Raw genomic sequence first — 21475 nt, 5'->3', positions numbered from 1 at the left:
TCTATCATTCCTGTTGTATTTCACAGATTTCTGTGATGAAATATAATACTTTAGGAATCAGAATTTATTGTTCTACAAATGTATTTAAAATTTACAAAAAGTCTAACTACAGGTACATGACAAAATTTATATAAAAATGGTAATAATCAAATACGATTGGTCCAGGGTAAAGTAATGCGGCTTGTGATGCAGGACTCCTTCTGTAATTATATTGCACTAACTAGTTTTAAAAATGTTCCGGAAGCAGTTGCCCTGTACCCTTTAAATGCTGATAGAATTCGGAACCACTTCTGGATCGAGCCATTCATATTTCGGGTTTCTGTGTTCATTTCTTCTTTTTATTTCCATGCTTATTTCTTTTAATTCAGCTCTGAACCTGTAATCAAATTTTAAAAAATATGATCAACTACGAGACACACAAAGACTCACTACGAGACACACAAAGACACACTACGAGACACAAAGACTCACTACGAGACACACAAAGACACATAAAGACTCACTACGAGACACACAAAGACACACTACGAGACACAAAGACTCACTACGAGACACACAAAGACACATAAAGACTCACTACGAGACACACAAAGACTCACTACGAGACACACAAAGACACACTACGAGACAAAGACTCCGTTTACATCAATTTTGAATATACTGAAAACAAAGATTTTTAAAAGCAGTTTGCTGCATCACACTCATGCTTACTGTTGGACAATTTTCTTGGCATCTGGATCAAATATGTATTGCACTTCAAAGTCGCCCAGACTCTTTGTACCGCGGTCACTAAGGATCTTCGTCACCGTCATAATGTCCAAGGTCGTCCTTTTGTCTGGAAGAGTCGCCAAAATGTGCGCCTCTGTTAACACACCCTGCCAAGAAAATATAATTATTCTTAACAATTTTACTTTAATGTTGCGCATTACGTCTATTAGTTATGATGTTGATTACGCATACCTTGTTTTTGGGAGGCATGCCCTTCATGGAAGCAGGGTAATTTGGGGGGAAAGCATACTCGTCGTACTGAGGAAAGTTGGTAGACGCATGCGCAACACTACATGTGTAGATGATGGAAGTGAACACCATTATCAACTGATCTGGGTTGTCAAATTTGCCATCAAACGGGACACCCTGAAACGAGATCCAACAACTTGTGCTATTTAGACTATCACCAGCAATTTTGAATTGTATTATCAATGAAAGTATTGATTTATATTATTCAATCTCTTACAAGTATACCACATCCTCCCTCTTCGCGAGAACAGGTCAGCTCACGGCCAAAGTTTTGTATTTCCCAGTCTTTTTCAATTTTTTCTGGACAATCTGCAACAACATACAACGGTATTGTAGTGATCCAAATAATTGCGAGTACGTTGTATGAATTAATGTTTTATTAAGATGTAATGGGGAATCCTCGATTGTACCATCTAAACGATAATTGATACATGCATATATATAAATGCGGTATCATAGGCAAATTCGAATGTTGATTTTCGTGAACACAAGCTATATGACTACGTGAACATTTAATTTGCAAATGTACATACATGTATTTGAAAACATGGAACTAATTTCCACGTGTACACGATAAGCATGTTTGAAACTTTCATCAAAACATATATACATGACTAATTACAACTACCAACGCCAACATGGATTTATCATCGGCAAAAAAAAAAAGCTCTCCAATTCATTTTTATTTACGTAATTCACTGGAACGTGTCTAAAGGATATTTAAACCTAGTCTCAAATAATATGACAAGAAAAAACCTTTAGTTTCGATTTTTCATACATAAAAAGTTTAGTTTCGCCTTGCTTTTTATATTTTCAAACATATTTTCTCGACCAAGATCGGGTGTATTCCCCACGAAATGATACTTTCTCAAAATATTACCGTAGTATAGGTATACATATTTGGTGACGTAATTTTTTATGGCATCGTACAGCAATAACGCATCATCTCTGAAGAAATAGCCGGGCAAAACCTTCCCATTGATACAGTAAACCTGTGATAAGGAAAATGTTCATTAACTGTTAATTTAAGCCGCTTATTATTTTTAATCTTTTAAATTCCACTATCAGAAATGGTATGCCTTTATATCTATAGAATTATCATCAAAGGTACCTACTCCTCTTTTTTTCAGATCTTCCGGAAGTGTACCATGGACATCCATTCGCCATTGGTTTAAGCTAGAAACAGGAGAAGAACGATTCTTCGCACTTAGTTAAAATGTATAACAATGATATTGTCTATGCGAATAATCTGATACAGATTGTGCTTTATAAAATGATAAGAAAATACAAGTAAATGCCGTCAGTACCCTCTGCCTATCAAGTTGAACATTCCTTTGATGCCAATGTTCATTGTTTTGTCAACCCATCCGTTTGGAGCCACCAGCAGTTCTAAGCCACGCCTATAAACAGAAGCACGTGATATTGGTTGGTTTTACTAAGTTTTTGAATTCAATACTCGCACTGATTCATTATACTTCAAGAAATGTATCGTTTATCACGCATCACCAATGATCTAAAATTGTTGTAATAATCACACTATATTATACATTACATCATACATAGTACTCAGTTCATGTCATGAATATGACAATTCCAGTGGTGGACCCAGGGGGTTGGGTGGTTGTGACACAAGTTCTTTGTACCTTTTCCGCCAAAGGAAGGGAGAATGACTAAAATGACCCACAGGCCCTATCGGTGACCTAAATAGTAATCAATTAAAGTATCACCGTGACTAGCCCCAAGGGCTACGAAATCTATAATAATTTTCCTGTTCTGCATTCTAATATCCAGCAGCAGTATCATACGAGACGTGTTCTTAAAACACAAATGTCCCTAGCTGCAATAATGTAGCCCTCTCTGATTTTTTTTTTTTTTTTTTTTTTTAGGGAGAGAAAACGTCAGAATAAAAAAAAAAATTGGATAGGGCTACATTATTGCAGCTAAAATGTCCCCTAAAGTGTCAATACTGAAAGATAAATTACATTATACAATATATGTTACATGTATAACACTATTATATATGACTATTATGGACAGAATCAAAACCCTGGGGTTACGAAATTCCGACACAATATTGGTACATATGCTTTAGGTTCTAACCTCTCGGCGGTTGGAGAGAAGGTTTTTTGAAAATTTATCAATTTTGGGCAGTTTTGCCTCGCCTTTAGAGCCCCAGGGGTGCAGGAGTCCTGAAAATTTTAATTTATGCCCCCCTTGTCCCGAAGATGCTTCATTCGATCAAGACCTTAAAATATTCAATTGTTAACGCACAATGAACGACGGACGAAGACCAATAGCAATAGGTGATCTAACATGAATATCAATAAAACTGGTGGATGCTCCCCAAAATGAATCTAACCACTAAAGTAATTCATATGACGAAAGACTCCCACAATGATCAATAACTTTTCAAATATTGTTGACATGAAGGGTTTTTTCATATATAAGGTATTGCATATGTTCTGAGTGACCTTGACAAATGACCTTGAGTGACCTTTGACTGAATGTCATTTGCCTATTACTTATTTGTGTGATATATGATCAATACCTATTCAAAATCCGTTGAATTAAGGAATTTTATATACTTTGAGTGACCTTGAGCTTTCCAAAATGACCTTGAGAGACCTTGATCCAAAAGTCCTTGTCTCAACGAACAAAATTTGATTTCTGATGTAAGGTTTAAGAGATATGAGCTCGAACATATGGACGGAAGGGCGGACAGACAGACACGACGGCGACTACATGATCCCCGGAATTTTTTCGAGGAGCATATAAATATTTAATCAAAGGGTAATTACAATCCTCGTAAACTCCCCTCTAGATCCACCACTGCAATTCAGTAAACGAACATCGGATCCTAACAAAGTACGAGCGGACAATATTCTTGCACTTAAAATAGATCAAGAATAAACATCGAATGGGCAATACTTTCGATGAGAAACGGAAAAAATGGATGAAATATACTAGCATTGAATGATTAGTCTTAGAAGTTTTCTTTGATCTTAGATGTATGGATTTCTGAGGCTGCTTTGCACGCCACCGTATCATGCGATGGCGATTCATGCAATAATGAAACCTACGTAGCATCGTCAATGTACCACCATACCATATTTTTATGTTTTGTAATTATATCATAATAGGCACCCAGATCCTTGTTTTTGGTGTCACAGCCATAATTCAATAAACGTGGTGTCTATTTTCCCCTATCATTCAATTACTTCATCAAGCAAATAATTCCATTCTCTATCTTCCTCTCTCTTTCATTCCGCCGACAGGACACCATTTAAAAAAATAAGACATAATTCAAACATTGTGGAAAAATTGTTATAGGATCGAGTTAATGCAGTTACAACCAAATGCAGCATGGACCCCGGCAAAATGATTTCAAATTTCTCTTCAAATTCCAAACCAGGTGACTGTGGAGGCGGATACAAATTTCAAAGGGGGTATACGACCCAAGATTGTAACCCCCCCCCCGCAATATATGACAATTTTTCTTTAAAATGTTCAACCAAAGGGGGTTGCAATCCCCGTAACCCCTCTAGATTCACCACTGTAACTGCGACACCTCTGCAGTGGATGCACAATCCCCGTAACCCCTCTAGATTCACCACTGTAACTGCGACACCTCTGCAGTGGATGCACAATCCCCGTAACCCCTCTAGATTCACCACTGTAACTGCGACACCTCTGCAGTGGATGCACGTTGAGAGAGGGGGCGATTAAATTAGGCGTCGTTTATAAAGAAACATATTCATACAAAACTGAGTTAACTGTTCCTAATGAAAAGTCATAATCTTCAATAGATCTTTATCACTTTCTCACATTTAATAAATATTCTATCTATCTATACAAACATTGGAGAAGGCTAAAAATTCTAAGTTAAACTAAAAGCATCTACTACATTCTCAGCCATTCGTAATGAATATTCTTTCTAATTATACAAACATTGAAAAAGGCTAAAAATTCTAAGTCAAACTAAAAGCATCTGCTACATTCTCAGCCGTTCAAACCATTGCATCCTTCATTGCCGGAATTATTTTTAATACTTCAAGGTAAACTGAATATAGTTAATCAACTTAAAAAAATTATACATTACTTACGTGTTAATGGCAATGAGATACAAGAAATGGGGAGCTAGGAGTTTGAAAAGGGGGTGGGATTGCGAGAGATTTCGGTGAAATGCCACGCAGACTCCTTCCATAATCAGATGTGTGTATCCTGTAAAATAGGAAAGCTGGGTATAGTTTTAAAGAGTCAGAATTCTCGACGAAGACTGAATTTAAATAATGCCAGTATTAAATGATAATTTACCGAGATGGGTGAGGGATTGGTGATAACTAGCATCCGCAAGGTTATACCACATTTTCGCCATCATCCACGTGTAGGGAGGGTCTGTCGGAAGAAAAACCTAAACACAGAAACACAGCCAGTGAAGTACAAACACAAACCATTTGGTGCGAAACTCTCTCTCTCTCTCTCTCTCTCTCTCTCTCTCGCTCGCTCTCTCTCTCTCCAAATGTATTATGTTTCATATCAAATGTTGTTACTACCGGATAATAACACATAGAAGTGAAGATAATCAAGTAATATGAATATATTTACATTAAAGGTGCTAAGAACACGTGTTTGCATTCATCTGTTAGTTACTACTAAAATGCCTGGCACTTTAATACTCGGGTGATATTTGAATATTCATTGCACAGATTCTAGGTGACCAGGGTGAGTTTAGGAATTCGCATTACAATAGCAATTTTAAGGCTCTTAACAGTGTTGTAAACATTTACCGGTATATACCCCCACCAGCCCATGTTTTCTTTGTGTAAAACGTTCATATCTTTTAATTTGTAGAATCGATGATAACTATGAACATTTTGAAAATGAACAATATACAATTTATATTATAATGAGCACTTCACATCCTAAACTTAGTGTTTGTGTTTATATAAGAAATAATTTCATTTCAAAATACACGATGGTATGAAATGCGACATCTTCGTTGGCCAAGGGTTTACGACCCGCTCCCTTGGCTAGCGAAGTTGGAAATGCGACGTTTCACCCCGACAAACTTTTCATGAAGTGCATTCAGGAACACTGTGGGGTATGCCGTGGAAAGTGTCGCAATTGATACCCACCTGTATTTTCAAGACTGAAATTCATTATTTATTCATTATTTTAATACTTTCATTTTGTCGGAATTCTCTGTGGTACGCGCATTGTTCACACGTAATTCATTCTATATGATGCAAGCGAAAAATCTTTAAAATGTTGGTGAATGATCGTGGTTTCTTGTGGTTCAAGGTATATATTTACTTCTTGTGAGATATGGAAAGATCTGATACAAGGATTTAAAAAAACAATCTATGGATTACCAACAACTCTAAAGCTTCACTCTAACTGTTTTCCACCAAACATTATCTTGGGTGAGCTTCTGCTGGACAATAGAGTCACCTAGTTGTACCTTAAAAATGTTGTATGCATTTCATTTACACATAGAGCAACATACTGCTCACTAGCACTTACAGGATTATCATTGGCCTTCTGTTGGAACAACTGAATAGCAATGGGAATGAGTCGTCCGTCACCATTCACGAAAAATAAGGCAATCGGCACTGGACACTACGAAAAGAAGCAAAGCATTTCACACAATTTTAGCTTCTACAAACTGAAAGCATTTATTTTCAATCCTCCAGAATACAAAATGACTGTGTGCTTACCACGAATTCTTCACTTTTACATGGGAGATCCTGTAGGATTTCCAGATCTACGATAAAGAGACGTTTGGCCTCGATCACCTGGTGGAGAGGCCAACCCTCTAGGAAGGGCTGCAACATCGTATCCGTCACACCCATCCTGTGCGAACATCATACTCTTAATACAGATTTAAAAGCAACACAAGGGAATGAGAGAATAAAAAAGAGGACAAGAAAGAGACGGTGCTTTAAAAAGCACTATAGACCAAACACTCTCTTTGTCAAGTAGTATCAGATCTATCAAATAGATACAAGATCAGTCCTAATAATTATATAAAGCAAGAGAATGACCAACGACACAAACAATACTAATTGTAGGCCTACCCCTTTCTCATAATTCAGCCCATGTCCCGAGGAACAAATAGCTTAACCAAAATATTTGACAATTAATATTGACCTTCTAGGTAATGGTATATCACGTTGAACATTTCTGAATTGATATTGACCAATCTAATTAAAATTAGATGTTGGATCCGCTCGCATACTCGCTACACAAACATCTAAAAACATCCCATAGAGGGTCACGTCAGAGGTCAAATTCGGTATCACTCTAGACTTATCGGCTTCAACAAACATTCAATGATTTTGCCAGCGGTGATTTCATTGGTCAATCGAATTTGACCTCTGACGTGACCCTCTACGGGATGTTGTTAGATGTTTGTGTAGCGAGTATGCAAGCGGATCTAACATCTAATTTCAATTAGATTGGATATTGACCTTCTAGGTATTGACCTAGGTAATGGTACATCACGTTGAACATTTCTGAATTGATATTGACCTAAGTAATGGTACATCACGCTGTTTCTGCTACTAACGTAACTAGTCTCTGCGTTCTATGCTTTCTTTTGCTAATTTTTATTTCGAATTGGTGAGCACATACTTTTTCGGGATTTCTGTACAAAGTTTTATCAGGGAGTGGTTCATGCTGTTTATCCTTTGCCAACCAAAGAATATGTCATTACTCCATCGCTTGCAGCCCTGCAAGGAAAATATATGGTGGTGATTTTTGACTGGGTGTTATAGTACAAATAATAGGAGAAGGCACCACGTCTGATTCAGAGACGTCTGATCACAGTGAGCGACAGTGTCTTACCAGTGGTTCTCCGAAGGCATTGGTGAAGACCTTAGTCAGGTGCTGAATACCCTCCCACTCTCCACCTTGGGTCAGAAGTTGCAGCTTGGAGTCTGCTATCATTTTCAACTTTCTCTTTGCGATATTCCACTACGGAAATAGAATATTTCGGTATTAATTTTCTTCATTGCCAACATTTAGTTAAAGTGAACAGTTTGATGTATAAATCTCTGTGGTAAGAAAATGTCTGATGTGTGGCACTACGATAACCTACTCTTCACAGCGAGCCTGGCTGTGAAATGTATCACTGTGACCATGTGTTATGGTAATTTGTCTACATCCGTTTTATTTGTACAACAGGTATCAAAAAATTAATCATTAAATATTTATATTAATAACATTTCCTCAATGGAATGCTTTGATATTTTGATATATATGACAAAAGAGCAACAGCTGGCTCGGCCTACTCGATACCTATTCTATAAAATGAAGAGCTCTGTGCAAGGTTAAAGCCCCATCACTAGGGGAGGGGCAAGAATAATACTCTCGTTTTCATAGATATGTAGATGTGTAAAGCCGACTATACAGAATTTTTCCACATGCTCCTCTTGGTCGTTCATCCCCCATAATAAAAACAAAGACATTTATTCCTATTCATGTTTTGTTATATAATTATAGTTTCTGACAGTACAGTGCCTTTATCGAGAAATAAGTACATGACAACAGAATAGGATTGTTGCTGTAAAAAAAACTTCGTATATATTATGGAATAAAACACACCAAGCTTGCATTGTGGATGTTGTCCATAATCTTCTGATAATTGAAATTAATATCTTTTATTTCAGACTTAAATTTATACAAAATTTCTTAATAAGAAAATACGAAAACTAACTGCAAATTACAACAGTGAAGAAATGCTATTGTTTTGTACAATCTCAGGGATTTTTTTCATAGTTTGACACCTCATGACTCTCAGCCTTAAATAGATGTCTGTTGTGAAGAGACGGAAATGTTATCAATGCCAATCCAAAATCTGTTCCAGAAGCTTATTTCCTTTGAGGATGTGCAAGGAATTAAAACGCTTATATTATCCCCCCTCTGGAGAACTCATTTGCTGTAAATGGAGTGTTCCTGGACATACATCACACCGAAAATCTCCAGAGATTTTGCGATATAAAAGACGAAATACCAACCTAGAAAAAGATTAGGCAAATACCGGTTTTTCTCTTCAATTAATTTTGTGTGCGTGATATCCCGGCATATCTACCTGTCAATAACTCTTTTAATAACATAACAGTATGAATTAGTAATGATTTGTAATCCTGTTTCACCCACGTCACACTTACTTTGTAGTCAAAGGAAAATTGCTCGTCATCTGGAATAGCTTTTACCTGAAATGGAATTCAAAATATGTTAAAAAAATTTCTCATCAATTACACTAAAATGTGATGAACATTTTTGAAGCGTTTATCATTTAAATATTTTACGTTGCAATGCGTATACAAGACATCAATAGCCAGTCTGTTAGTAAAATAGTAAGCCCCACGGTGCTCTCGCGAAAAAGCGTAGAACCTATACAGGGGCAACACAAACTACTTATATTCTACATCTAAGGACACCATACATCTATGACTTAATTTTTCTCCGCCTGCCATTTTTGGTAGCCAGAATGAGAATCTATCTAGAATAATATCACCGACTCATATGTATGTACTCTGCAAATTTGTTGCAAGGGGGGTATGTTGATCACAGCCTGTGACAAGCACCTGTTTTCTTTACAGTAAACGTGTGCCACAAGATTGAATTATGGATTCCAGAAATAGGATTCTATAAAAATAGAACCCATAAAATTTCATTTTTGAAAATACATAATGGTATGACCACGCCGGGATACGCCATGAAGCGCGTTAAACTAGCCCACAGGCACCTGAAGTATGGATATTACTACCCCCTCCCCCCCCCCCCCCCTTTTATGACTTTTTTTGGTGGCAATATTTTCTCTGAAATGTGTGAATTCCCTGTCTATCTCATCCCTCTTTCAAATTATGTAATCGTTTCAAGCTTTTTGTAAGCTTTAGAGATTGGCCTTCTACCGGTATAATAAATTTATTATACCGGTAGAAGGCCAATCTCTTTATTATAGTAGTAACTTTTATGAGGACTGCCCATAACTACAATTTGTAAAGATATCAAAAGCAAAAACATTGAAAATTTACATATAATAGTTAAATTACAACTGGGAGATTTTCAAATATTTTTACGCCCCGGTCGACCGGAAAGTAGCCCGGATCGCCCGATGAATTTAGAGCGTGCATATGGAAAATAATATGGCAGAAAACGGAGACAATTTCTTGCTCGTGATCTATCCAATCTATCAATCCAATACTATCAATCTATCTATCCAACTCAATGAAAGAGTTCAATTTTCAATTAGCATAAAGTAGTGAGGTAAGAGATAAAAGTTCTAGCATTTTAGTTTCCCTATGCACCTTGATACGATGAACACTACTTCTCTATGGTTACAGCTCAGTCTGCAATTTTTGGGAACAAAATATTAGAATAGAAAACTGATTATGATTAATAAACTGACATGGGTTACAATTTATGAAATCAGTTTTGCAGGTGTTTTTTGAAAAATACATAATTTTTGTTTTTAAATTTTGATAGAAATTCGGCTGATTTTTCACTCGTTTCCACAAGACAAACCAGACGAAAGTGAACCGGGTCGTCGTCCGGATGTTCTAAACAAATGCGCCCCATTCAAATCTGGTAATGAATTTCATAAATCTCATGAATATGTCATAAGCACGAGTGTAAGATTCTATTTATCACACAACTAGGCCTATCTACTATCTATTTCACAACACGAACGTCACTGCGATTGTGACGTCGTCGCTGCGTCACGGTTTGAAGAAACTTGAAAATTTTAAAATTATTTTCACTTCATAAAAGAAACAAAATCCTCTTGGAACAAACTTGGTGACAAAACAAGGTCTTTTACCGCCAATGTTAACAATATCAAAGGATGACATGTGGTTTTGTTTATGTGGCGCATGAATGATTGACCTACCTAATTTGCATAAATTATGAACCAACCCGCGTTAAATCTATATCCGCGCTCGCTCGCTATATTACATTTTCCATCTATAATTGGTATATGCACCATATCTATAATTTTAAATTTATAATTATATTTACAAGTATTGATATATGATATTACATTATTATTCTCATAGCCTATAATATCTTTACACCATTGTATACATGTAAGCTACATACATGTATTTAGTGCGGCTTAGCTGCAGAACTGTAGCTCTCTGAAAAAATATTTTGACATAATCTGTTATGTCAAAATATTTTTTCAGAGAGCTACAGTTCTGCAGCTAAGTGCGGCTATGCTGATATGCATTTGGTGGTGTGGTATAAATCTCTCTCTTTCTCCCCATTACACGGAAGGAAGTACAAGTTTAATCCGGGGGAAATTGTCCAAAATACGTTATAAATCATTATGTACGATGTCTGCACCTGCTTCCTGCCGTGGTTAATCTCATCCTCCATAAATCGCGATACATGTAACACCTGAGTGAACTACAAGTATTTGTATTCTGGCCGTAAATATATTTATTTCTTTATTCCACATAAACAGATATAAATGGGTCGTTGTACATATTCAATGCATATTGCAGTCTCCATGTATAAAATTATCTTGAGGGGAAGTTAAAACATCCAAAGTAGCCTACATTCAAAGTTGTCCTTGTGCAGAGAATGAAAAACAGATAACAAGGTGACCTTGGAATTTCGCTTCTATTCGAATAGATAATGGGTTTTTTTCAACAAAAAGTGTTGTCAATCGTGCAATGTTTAAAATTCTAAAGGTTGCATCCACGTTTGACATTCTGAGAGGAAGTAAATTCCCAAGGTTTTCCGATATTCATTACTTTCCACAGGCTTCGGATGAAGTAGGCGTGGACCCACATTTGTGTTGTTGAAAATAACTTATCACTACCAACCCATGCACATGCTGTACCCCAAAGGCAATGTTATAATAGATAAGGGGAACTTTGTATGTTACGCAGTTGATTTGAACAGCTGTTAAATGTAATCCTTTACAGTATATCTCTGATATATTATTGAAGAAAACCTTTCATTTAATACTAAATCAACAAAAATGATATTTCTTTTTGCGAAACAAGCTATATATCCTTCAAACTAGCCCAAAATATAGGTAGGGTGTGGGCTAAAATAGACTGTGTCTGAATAAATATTGTTATAAAAAAAAAGGTAACATGTGGATTGAGAGCAGTAAAAGGTTTCATCTGCCCCCACACTATAATCCTAGGACTATTTTTAACCTTCGTTCATCTCAGACATGTTATCTCATACCTGGGAAGGGCACCCTTCTACTTTTACACATTGTTGATACAGGTTGGATTTTTCCTTTAATTCCATTTTACGCTGATCTGCATGTTGATCATGTTGAGGCAGTGATGTATCGAGGTGGGCGATTTTGTAGTGATAGTTTGGTTTTATCCACCTGTACACCGGAAACACAAAAATATCGTTTGTTTTCCGATTCTCCACCAAAATTTTGTTAACATACCAATCGCTCGCGATACCCGAGTCATCTCTCCAAAATTCAATTTCAGATATTATATTTCCAAAGTTCTGCAGTTCTGGCACGTGAAATGTATCCAAAGAACCTGCTTCAAAATCATCACGGAAAAAATTATCCAGTGTTATGTCTTTGGTTACGTTGCCTTCACTATCATGTAGACATATTTTGACATTGGCGTTTGTTCCCGCACCTTTTAGATCCCCGGTGCGAACATACACCATATAATCAGCTTTATTAGCACCACAGCAGTTCCCCATGGCGTAGTCTCACTTACCCGAGTAGTCCTCTGTTTAAAGCGCTACTCATTATTTATCCTTACGTAAAGAATATATCCTTAAACTGCAAACTAACAAAGAAAGCGGGTGAAAAAGTTGTGTCGATTCTCTTTATATATTCATGACAAGTCTTCGAGTTATTGATCCTCCGGTATCGCGACCAACAGATAATGCACCCAAGATTTATAAGAGTGCAGGTCAGATCATAACCCACCTGGTTGAAAATAGTCAAGTGTTGTAATACAAACTACTACAATAATCGGGGAAATATCCGGCATGTAGAAATTTAAATGTTGTTCTAAAGCGATTAAAATTGGGCCGCCATAAAAAATATTTTGCCGATCTAGTAGAGAATAAATATGAATGAAGTTACGTGGAACAATACAGAGGTAACATTAACGAAACCCTTCAAAATGAAATGGTGCGGAATAACTCTAAAATCACGTCTAAATTGTACTGTTTCTGTCTGATCATGTCTGTACTTTCATTTATTAAACTAATACATATGCATCCTCTTATTTTCGCGGTAGAAAAAGTAAATGCCATTTGATTGCCAAGGCCGTGATACCAAATTATTTAATTTCCTTTAGAAAAATTTGAAGACTTACAGATAGACTTGTAATTGGAGTTTTAATGAGAGAAGCGAAACATAAATGTGTTTAACGGTATGTCAAATTATAGGTAATAAGTGCGGAAGATGGGGGGAATGCGCACAGATATAAGGACTTCGTATACGCCTTGTAATGCATCTATTTATTAAGTACTAAATATTTTAATGGTGTTTTACACGTCTGATTAAAAACGTATCAAGGATATATTTAGTTCTTTTCTATGAAAGCAGTATTTGTACAACTGGCAAGTGTTTATAATATTATGTATCTTACCGAAAATAACAAAGCATATATTCTATCTTTTATAATACGAAGTGGCAATACGATTTGACATTGGTAGAGATTAGTATGCATGTTGTGTTGTTCATGCAGATATTCACGTAACCAGTTGCATAAGCACTGTATATCAAAAGATGTAATAAATCTACACTATAATGTAACCAGGAACTTCGGGAATGTTTGATACATAGTATCCAAAACAAGACGACGTCATACAATGAAATGAGGAAAACTCCCGTTCTACGGAATTAATACTCTTGATATAAAGCAAATGCCTGAAATCCCAGTAAGAAATGGTTTACCTGGGTAGGTAAGCCTGGACCTTTCACCGAAAATTCGTAAACTTTTCTCTTTTCCTCGATTTCCTCACCTCGCTGGTCGGGAAACCTGGAATTCTGTGGAAGGCATGTGTCTAAGTGCTGAATTCGATAGCGAGCATGCGCCTTAATCCATCGCAAAATCGGGAAATGAAAGGTTTTTTCTTTTTTTTCAACCGTGATCCGCTCCACAAACCACCCCGCCGCCACCCCAAATTCGTCCTTCCACACCTCCACCCAATCAATATCACCAACATCCTTGTCATTAATGTGAAATTTGTCACATGCACCCTGTTCAAAATCGTCTCGGAAAATGTTATCCAAAATGACCGGTTTCGTGGCTTGTCCGGTGCTTCCGTGGAGGACAATGTGAACTGTGGAATCCGTGCCGGAGAGGAAGCGGTCGCCAGTTTTGACTATAATAACGTAATCCATCACTTATATAGACTCCTCATTTATAAAATCCTCATTACGATCTTATCTAACAGACGTGTATTCTGTCGGGGTCTTGGCGCAGGAGTGTGGTAAATTCTTATGCCAATTGAAAAAATTCTGTACGAGCTAATCTGCTGCAAAATGGTTAGACAGGTGCCGCCACACTCAAAGTTTGGTTGATGAACTTAATTTTAAACAAACCTAGCATCAGCTTGTGTACAACTCTAGACAACGAACAAGAGCTGTAACGTATCAGTACCAATTACCGGGTTTTCTTATACAAGGGTTCAATCTGCCTTCATGTTTCTTAAATTCTACGTGTAAATCCTAAAGCAGTCTGTCATTAACAAAATGTTAGTACGTATTTTTACACATTGATTTTAGTACGTATTTTTACACATTGATTTTGTCGTCAAAGTACTCCTTCGCCCTTTAAATTTGCCTCTCCGTTGATTAGCCCCATTTTGGGGTGGGTTGGGCATTCCTGGCACCCATGGAATTTATATACAAAAGATTTGAATATGCATCTAGTGAAAGAACAGCGAATATAAAGTTTGAAAATGAATTTAAACTTTATATGAATTAGATTATAGGCCCGTGATCAACCGTGCTCATCTGGGACGCATGTGCAGTATGGTATCTCGCATATCCACATTTACATAAATCACAGAGGGTTTATTTACAAACATGCAAGAATTAACATGACTGGGGTAACATGTATGGAGCCTTAAATTAACATAAACTTAAATATTTGAAGATTTCATCAATTCGTGTGATGCGCGCAACTATTCAATTAAAGACCTCTTCAAATAATTTATGACATCTTTAATTCTGAATTATTGCGCGCATTGAATTAGTGATAGCATTAATTAAATATTCTGCTGAATTGATGCGTGCTATAATAAAAGTGTTGCTCTCTTCCAATGAATTGATGATATCAGCAATTGAATTGATGCGCGCTACAATTCAATTAGGCCTAAAGAGAGTATGAAGTCAATTAATGCACACATCATTTCAACTATTGCGCACAATAATTGAATTAGTGCTCTCTTCAATTGAATTAATCATATAGGGTTATTGAACTTATATTGGTGAATATTGGCACGAGTTGGCTGTAAAAATGCACGAGCTTGCGAGTGCATGCTGACAGCCAACGAGTGCCAATATTCACCAATATAAGTTCAATAACTCTTTTATTATATAGCTAAAGTATTTAGTTGTTAAATTATAATCCTTTTCACTCAAACTACTCCAAAATAGACGAGACTTAATCAATATTGGCATCTAAGGTGAAGGTATCATTTATTATATAGCTAATAAATAGTCTATTATAAAATCTGCGTAAAATCTAGAGAATGTTAGCGTTCAATATCCTGAGAATTTATTGAACGCTAACTTTGCATTGCGTAAATTGCATGCGCCCGAAACATTCCGAGTATGAGCGTTCAATATTGACGTTACCGTAACGACGTAAACAAGCCAAAATGGCAGACGACGGTCCTCCGAATCTGACAGAGCCGGTATTTGATATTTACTTAAGCAAAATGTTTTAATGTACATAAATTATGATGTCCCCATTTACAAAATCAGTTTGCTTCATGCATTAATGATGGGTTAAATATTGAACAGTTAAGAAATGCATGCTGTTATTGCACACTGCCAATATTGATGAATTCTCGTCTATTTTAGAGTAGTTAGAGTGAAAACGGATATAATTTTACATTAACTAAATACTTAATTAACTAAGTACTCGTTGGCTGTCAAAATGCACTCGTAAGCTCGTGCATTTTCACAGCCAACTCGTGCCAATATTCACCAATATAAGTTCAATAACCCTATCCTATATTATTCAATTAATGCGCACAATAATTCTTTTTGAGAGAGCAACTGTCTAATCAGAGATATCTTTAATTCAATACATCTACAATTGAATTAATGATCTCTTAATTCAATTAATACTTAATTCAATTAAAATTGTTTTCTTTAAAAGAATTGATGTGTGTATCAAGTCCTTATGCAAAACCGTTGTAAATAATTATAGATTCAAGAGATCACCAAATCATTTAATACCGAGGTCTAAATAAAATTTTGCGAGCAATAATATCTCACCAAATTGATGCGCTCATCAAATGAATTGATATAATAACTGAATTGATGCGTGCATCATATCAATGAATTCTCTCATCAATCGAATTAATGTGAGCATCAAATCAATTACTACTTTTATGAGTTTATGTTAATTTGGCGCTCCATCCATAGGGATACTTTGACATACTATAGAAACACCTCTAGTTAACTCAGTACACTTTCTTGAATTCTGATCAATCTTTAAGATAATAACGCATCCTCAAGGCCATCTGGGAAAACCCGGTGACAAGTTTAATAATTGAACATTAATAGTTCTAGAGAATTGAAAATTGTCCTGTCAATTCAACAGCCAAAGTCACTATTGAAATTTCCATTACCTTGAAAAGTAACAAATATTCTTTGGGAACACACGAGGAATATCGTGTCGAGTTTAGCATCATGGCATGAATCAAATTTTAGCAAGATGTCAGTCAATCAGAGGCCAGCAAAATTAAGTTAAATATATTGGGGAAAATTTGATATCGCATATGGAATGCAGTAGGTCTTGACGAACCAATATTGTCTATGACAAGTAGATGCCACAATGAAAATAGTTAGACACCCTCGGGGCCACAAAAATAGTCTGTTGACTAAATCAGCTGGAATAAGGCAACTCTAACTGAGGCAACTAGAAACCAAATAAAAAACATACCAGTCATGCAGATAACAATCTAATTCAAATTAGATGTTGGATCCGCTCACATACTCACCCCAACAATGTACGTATGTAAATCAAAGGATCTTAATCTAATTCGATTAGGCAGACGCCTACATATATCCAAATGTGAAAAATTGGCTCAGTGTCCATATATATATATATATATATATATATATATATATATATATATGGGCTAACACACTAAACAAGAAAGGGAGGGGGATCGAAAGCGATGAATCTGCCTTTGGGTAAAAATACATATTAAAATATTTTTTAGTCTAAAGGCAAATGTATGTACATATGTGGATATTGTTGGATTTGACAAACAAGTTCTCGTAATAAATTGGCGCAAATGCTCCTAAATATATATATATCTATTTCTAGACTTTCTAAATATAATATTCAATAACGAACTGTAATGTGTAATATGGTACTACCTGATTCTTCTTCTATGATTGAAAGTACTCGCACTTCAGCAGTTAGAAATAAAATAAGATTTTGCACATGCTCTTGTTTCAACTTTCTCAGACAACGGATTCTTCAGACAATGGTTGATGCTAACCGGTGTGCGGCTTAAAAATGTTTCGGTCAACTCCAGAGACCGCATCAAGAAGGGGGGGGGGGGTATTTCAATGTGGCAACTTTCACAGGGGCCTGATATACTCGCCCATATTACCATTTTATCAATATTGTAAATAAAGGGTTAGGTTATATAATCTGTTTCGTTTCGCATTCTACAGGTACCCAAAAAGTGTACCCTTTTTATACGCCCGTCGAAGACGAGACGTATTATGGTATACCGTCGTCTGTCTGGACCTTGTAAGCAAAATGCAAAATGAACCATAGGCTCCAGGATCTTACATCCTAGTACATTTGAACACCTTGATGAGAGGGAGATGCTTATTTTTTTCAGTGTCAGAGGCCAAAGGTCAAGGTATCCGTTAATAGGAAAACCTTGTAGGCAGAATACAGATCAATCTATTGGAGCTAGGATCTTATAACTTAGTACATTTAATCACCATGGTGAGAGGAAGATGTTTTTCAAGGTCAAAAGTCAAATCAGTTAATAGGAAAACCTTTTAGGCAGGATACAGACCGAACCGATGGGGGCTAGGACGTCAATCTTGGTAAACATACACCTTATGCAAAGCGGAGTATGCCTATTATTTCTCAAAGTAAAAGGTCATGGTCGTAGTATCACTTAGTAGAAAAACCTTGTTTTCGTTTTCCAGATTATTTTCGTTATGAATACAGGTATTGCCCTGAAATTTTGTCAGAACCTCTTTCTCAAAGAATACGCAATCAGTTCATATTCAACCTGATTGGTGTACCTTGACCTACTTTTGGGCTAAAAGTAGGTCAAATAGTTTTCTAAATTTTTTCTCGTCATGGACACATATATTGCACTGAAGGTCGACCGGGCGTTTGTACCGTTTGCGGTACTCTTGTTCCACATCACAATGGAGTCTCCAGTTGATTGTGAAATGGAAAAAGGCACTATTATTCTCCATCAATGTATTATAATATACAATGCACACATGTGGGAAAATTTGTGTCATTGACGCGGAAGTTAATATATCATTCTATTTTTATAGATAGGAAGATGGACAAGAAGTCAAGTACAAGTTACCACAGACCCTAAAAGATTGTCATAATCAAACAATACCGGGCACGGGAAATGGGCATGTTACATATTACAACTCCGCTTTACTTTAACCCTTTGTTAAATAAAAACTTTTCAACCAGAACTTCGAGTGTGAAATTGCATTTCACTATTTTATCCACTTTCTGTAGGTGGTAATATTTGCTATCGGGTATTGAATTTACAAATAAAGAGCTAAAGAAGGCGTTTTAGCAATCTATTTTCACTCCCTTTATTAAATCACTGTTATGTATAGTTTTTTAATCCCACAACACCCAACAAACATCACGCAGGAAATGACTGCTTCGGTGCTCCTTACCAAAAGGAAATCCTACACATACATTGCAATGAAAACATTCCCAAAATTTTCACCACTTTTAAATTTCCACAAACTAACATTAAATAAGGACATGTTTTAAAATCCTAAGCTCAGATTTACCTGCGTCGCATAACTTTGTTGACATATGCCTTTCGCAACCACGTGTACACCTTATCAGTTTAATATCTCCTTTTATGGTACAATTAACATAAATGTTTATGTAACGGTTTCATTCATAAATTCACTTTGACAAACGACAACCAAATAGCAAAAAAATGACAAATATTTTGCTAAAGGCAATTCACAACATACCTGACACGGCAACCCCGGGACTCTTTGAGTATATTGGTACTTTTGCCGAATTTCATCGAGATCCATTTCTCGCTGCTTTTTGTGCGGGTCATTTTGGGGAAGAAAAGTATCCAGATGCTGAATGAAATAATGGAATTCTGGACGGATCCAACGATACAATGGAAAGACGAATTCCTGCTTTGTGCGAGAATTGGTCACTTCAATGTAATCACAGAACCAATCACTGTAGAGCCCAGCATCATCCCGCCAGAGTTCGATTAGATGAACCTCACTCAAATCAACGGAGTCTTTCACCGTAAATTTATCAGTCTGACCACGTTCAAAATCGTCACGTAAAAAGTTGTCCAACTTGGTCGCTTTGGTTTGCTGGCCCTTAGAATCGTGAAGAATGATTTGAATGTTAGCGTCAGTACCCGCTCGTTTTTTATCGCCTGTTTTGACAACCACTTTATATTGTGCGGATTTTCCAGCCATCGTTGTTGTACATTGCCTACTTATCAAATACGAATAACCTCCACGTGGTGACTGTAAACACTGGCGACCTACAAAATCTGATTGGGACCAGAGGTAGTTAGTCAGTTGACGTTTAACGTGATGATCATTACGGAAGTGGAGGCGCGGAAGAAAGAACGCGATCCGAAACATCCTTAACAACTAAGTGTCATCGATTTCTTCTAACGATCAGTAAGATTGTTCTGGAGGATGTCCTATGAATTTAACATGAACAGAAGGTTAAATGATTTTTCAGACAATATTCCAAAGTTTGGTTTAAAGGTTTTTCCTTCCGAGGAAAAGATCCGTTAACTTCACGGTATATATAAACTAATAAGTCAGGTTTAAAATTGAAGGGGATTATACACGGGTTCTTAATACAAATTCTTTTAACTGATCAAATATAAGAATATATCTCTGTTATGAAATTTTAGGCTCGTGATCTACAAAATAAAAAGCCCACCTTGTTTCGCCTTGCACAAACCCCTTCTCAAGTTTTGCAGACGACAATTTCTAAACACAATGTACGCGACACTAACCTATTTTTTTCTTTTCCATGAAGTGAATTGATAAAAATAACTTTCCATATCCTCTCGTAGTACATGCTCATCAAATGACATAATTTGTAAATGCAGATCTTTTATTTCAGTGTTTCCTATTTTCAACTTTGTTCGAGGCGTTTCACTTTCAAAATATTACCTTTATTGACCCAACAGAAATTCAGAAAGGTGATCTAACTAATATGGAATTTAAATAGACTGATCACCGGCAAGTTTAGGAAATCGCGTGACTTCTGCTGTCTTTTTTATGTTCACTGTCCCCACTATCAGATTACGGTTTCCATGCGTGGATACAAAGGGCATAATTCAAATCATATATACATGTATGCTTGATTTAACAACAAATTCTGGGTCTACATAAAATGGTACAATGTATCATTATTAAAATAATTTACTCTACAGTAAATTAAAAGAAAAGAGTACTAACATTGAAAATAATAAGATCATGAACTACAAGTACATTTCCACATTTTATAGTCTATAGTGTCTCCACAGTGTGGATGTAAATTGTTTCTCTTTCGCATGATGTGCACCTTCAAATTGTCTTTCTTTTAATATATATTTGATATCCATGACATAGTTTCGTGAGTAAAAATGCATGTCTTCTATATATTTGATATCCATGGTATGGTTTTCTGTCTTCTATATATTTGATATGCATCCATAACATGATTTTGTGATTAAGAATGTCTCTCTTTTAGGTGATTTAAAACAATTCTTCTTTACTTTAGAGAAGGTATCTTTTCCCAATAAATCGTGTTTTTATGGGTAGCACTGTCATGCGTGGAATTCTTTCATCTTCTGTATTCTTCTATCTCATCAATCAATTTCTATTTCTAATTCATGAAGCATGGTTTTTCATTATGTATATAAGGTTCATACAACACAGTAAATGCAAGAGGGAACACCAATGTTAAACATATCGCCAGAATTTCCAAACGGCAGAGCGAAATTTTTTCATGAGACCGACCAATCGTAAATTTGAGTTCAA

The 21475-nt window shown here is 36.2% G+C and overlaps 1 protein-coding gene across 4 annotated transcripts; it reads right to left on the bottom strand.

Annotated features, from left to right (window-relative positions):
• Positions 1-49: 49 nt before the first annotated feature.
• On the bottom strand, positions 50-21278 carry LOC125681975 (polyunsaturated fatty acid 5-lipoxygenase-like). 4 transcript variants are annotated; one of them, XM_048922328.2, is made up of 16 exons: positions 20388-21278; positions 19433-20139; positions 9189-9233; positions 7864-7992; positions 7651-7748; positions 6735-6870; positions 6541-6636; positions 5332-5428; positions 5121-5238; positions 2325-2417; positions 2133-2193; positions 1898-2009; positions 1235-1326; positions 961-1134; positions 712-875; positions 50-376 (listed from the first exon to the last, which is right to left on the bottom strand). In XM_048922328.2, exons 2-16 carry the CDS (start codon positions 20075-20077, stop codon positions 262-264), a joined length of 2175 nt encoding a protein of 724 aa, XP_048778285.1. In that variant the 5' UTR covers positions 20078-20139; positions 20388-21278; the 3' UTR covers positions 50-261. The 4 variants fall into 4 exon arrangements, with proteins under 4 accessions (XP_048778285.1, XP_048778286.1, XP_048778289.2 ...); XM_048922329.2 differs by having other exon boundaries at positions 19433-21278; XM_048922332.2 differs by lacking the exons at positions 19433-20139; positions 20388-21278 and adding an exon at positions 13925-16148.
• Between the last annotated feature and the right edge of the window lie 197 nt (positions 21279-21475).

The sequence above is a fragment of the Ostrea edulis genome, chromosome 2 (genome assembly GCF_947568905.1).
Source record: "Ostrea edulis chromosome 2, xbOstEdul1.1, whole genome shotgun sequence".
In the NCBI taxonomy this organism is placed as follows: domain Eukaryota; kingdom Metazoa; phylum Mollusca; class Bivalvia; order Ostreida; family Ostreidae; genus Ostrea; species Ostrea edulis.
The sequence above is the reverse complement of the archived record's forward strand: the minus strand, read 5'-3'. Positions and strand labels throughout refer to the sequence as shown.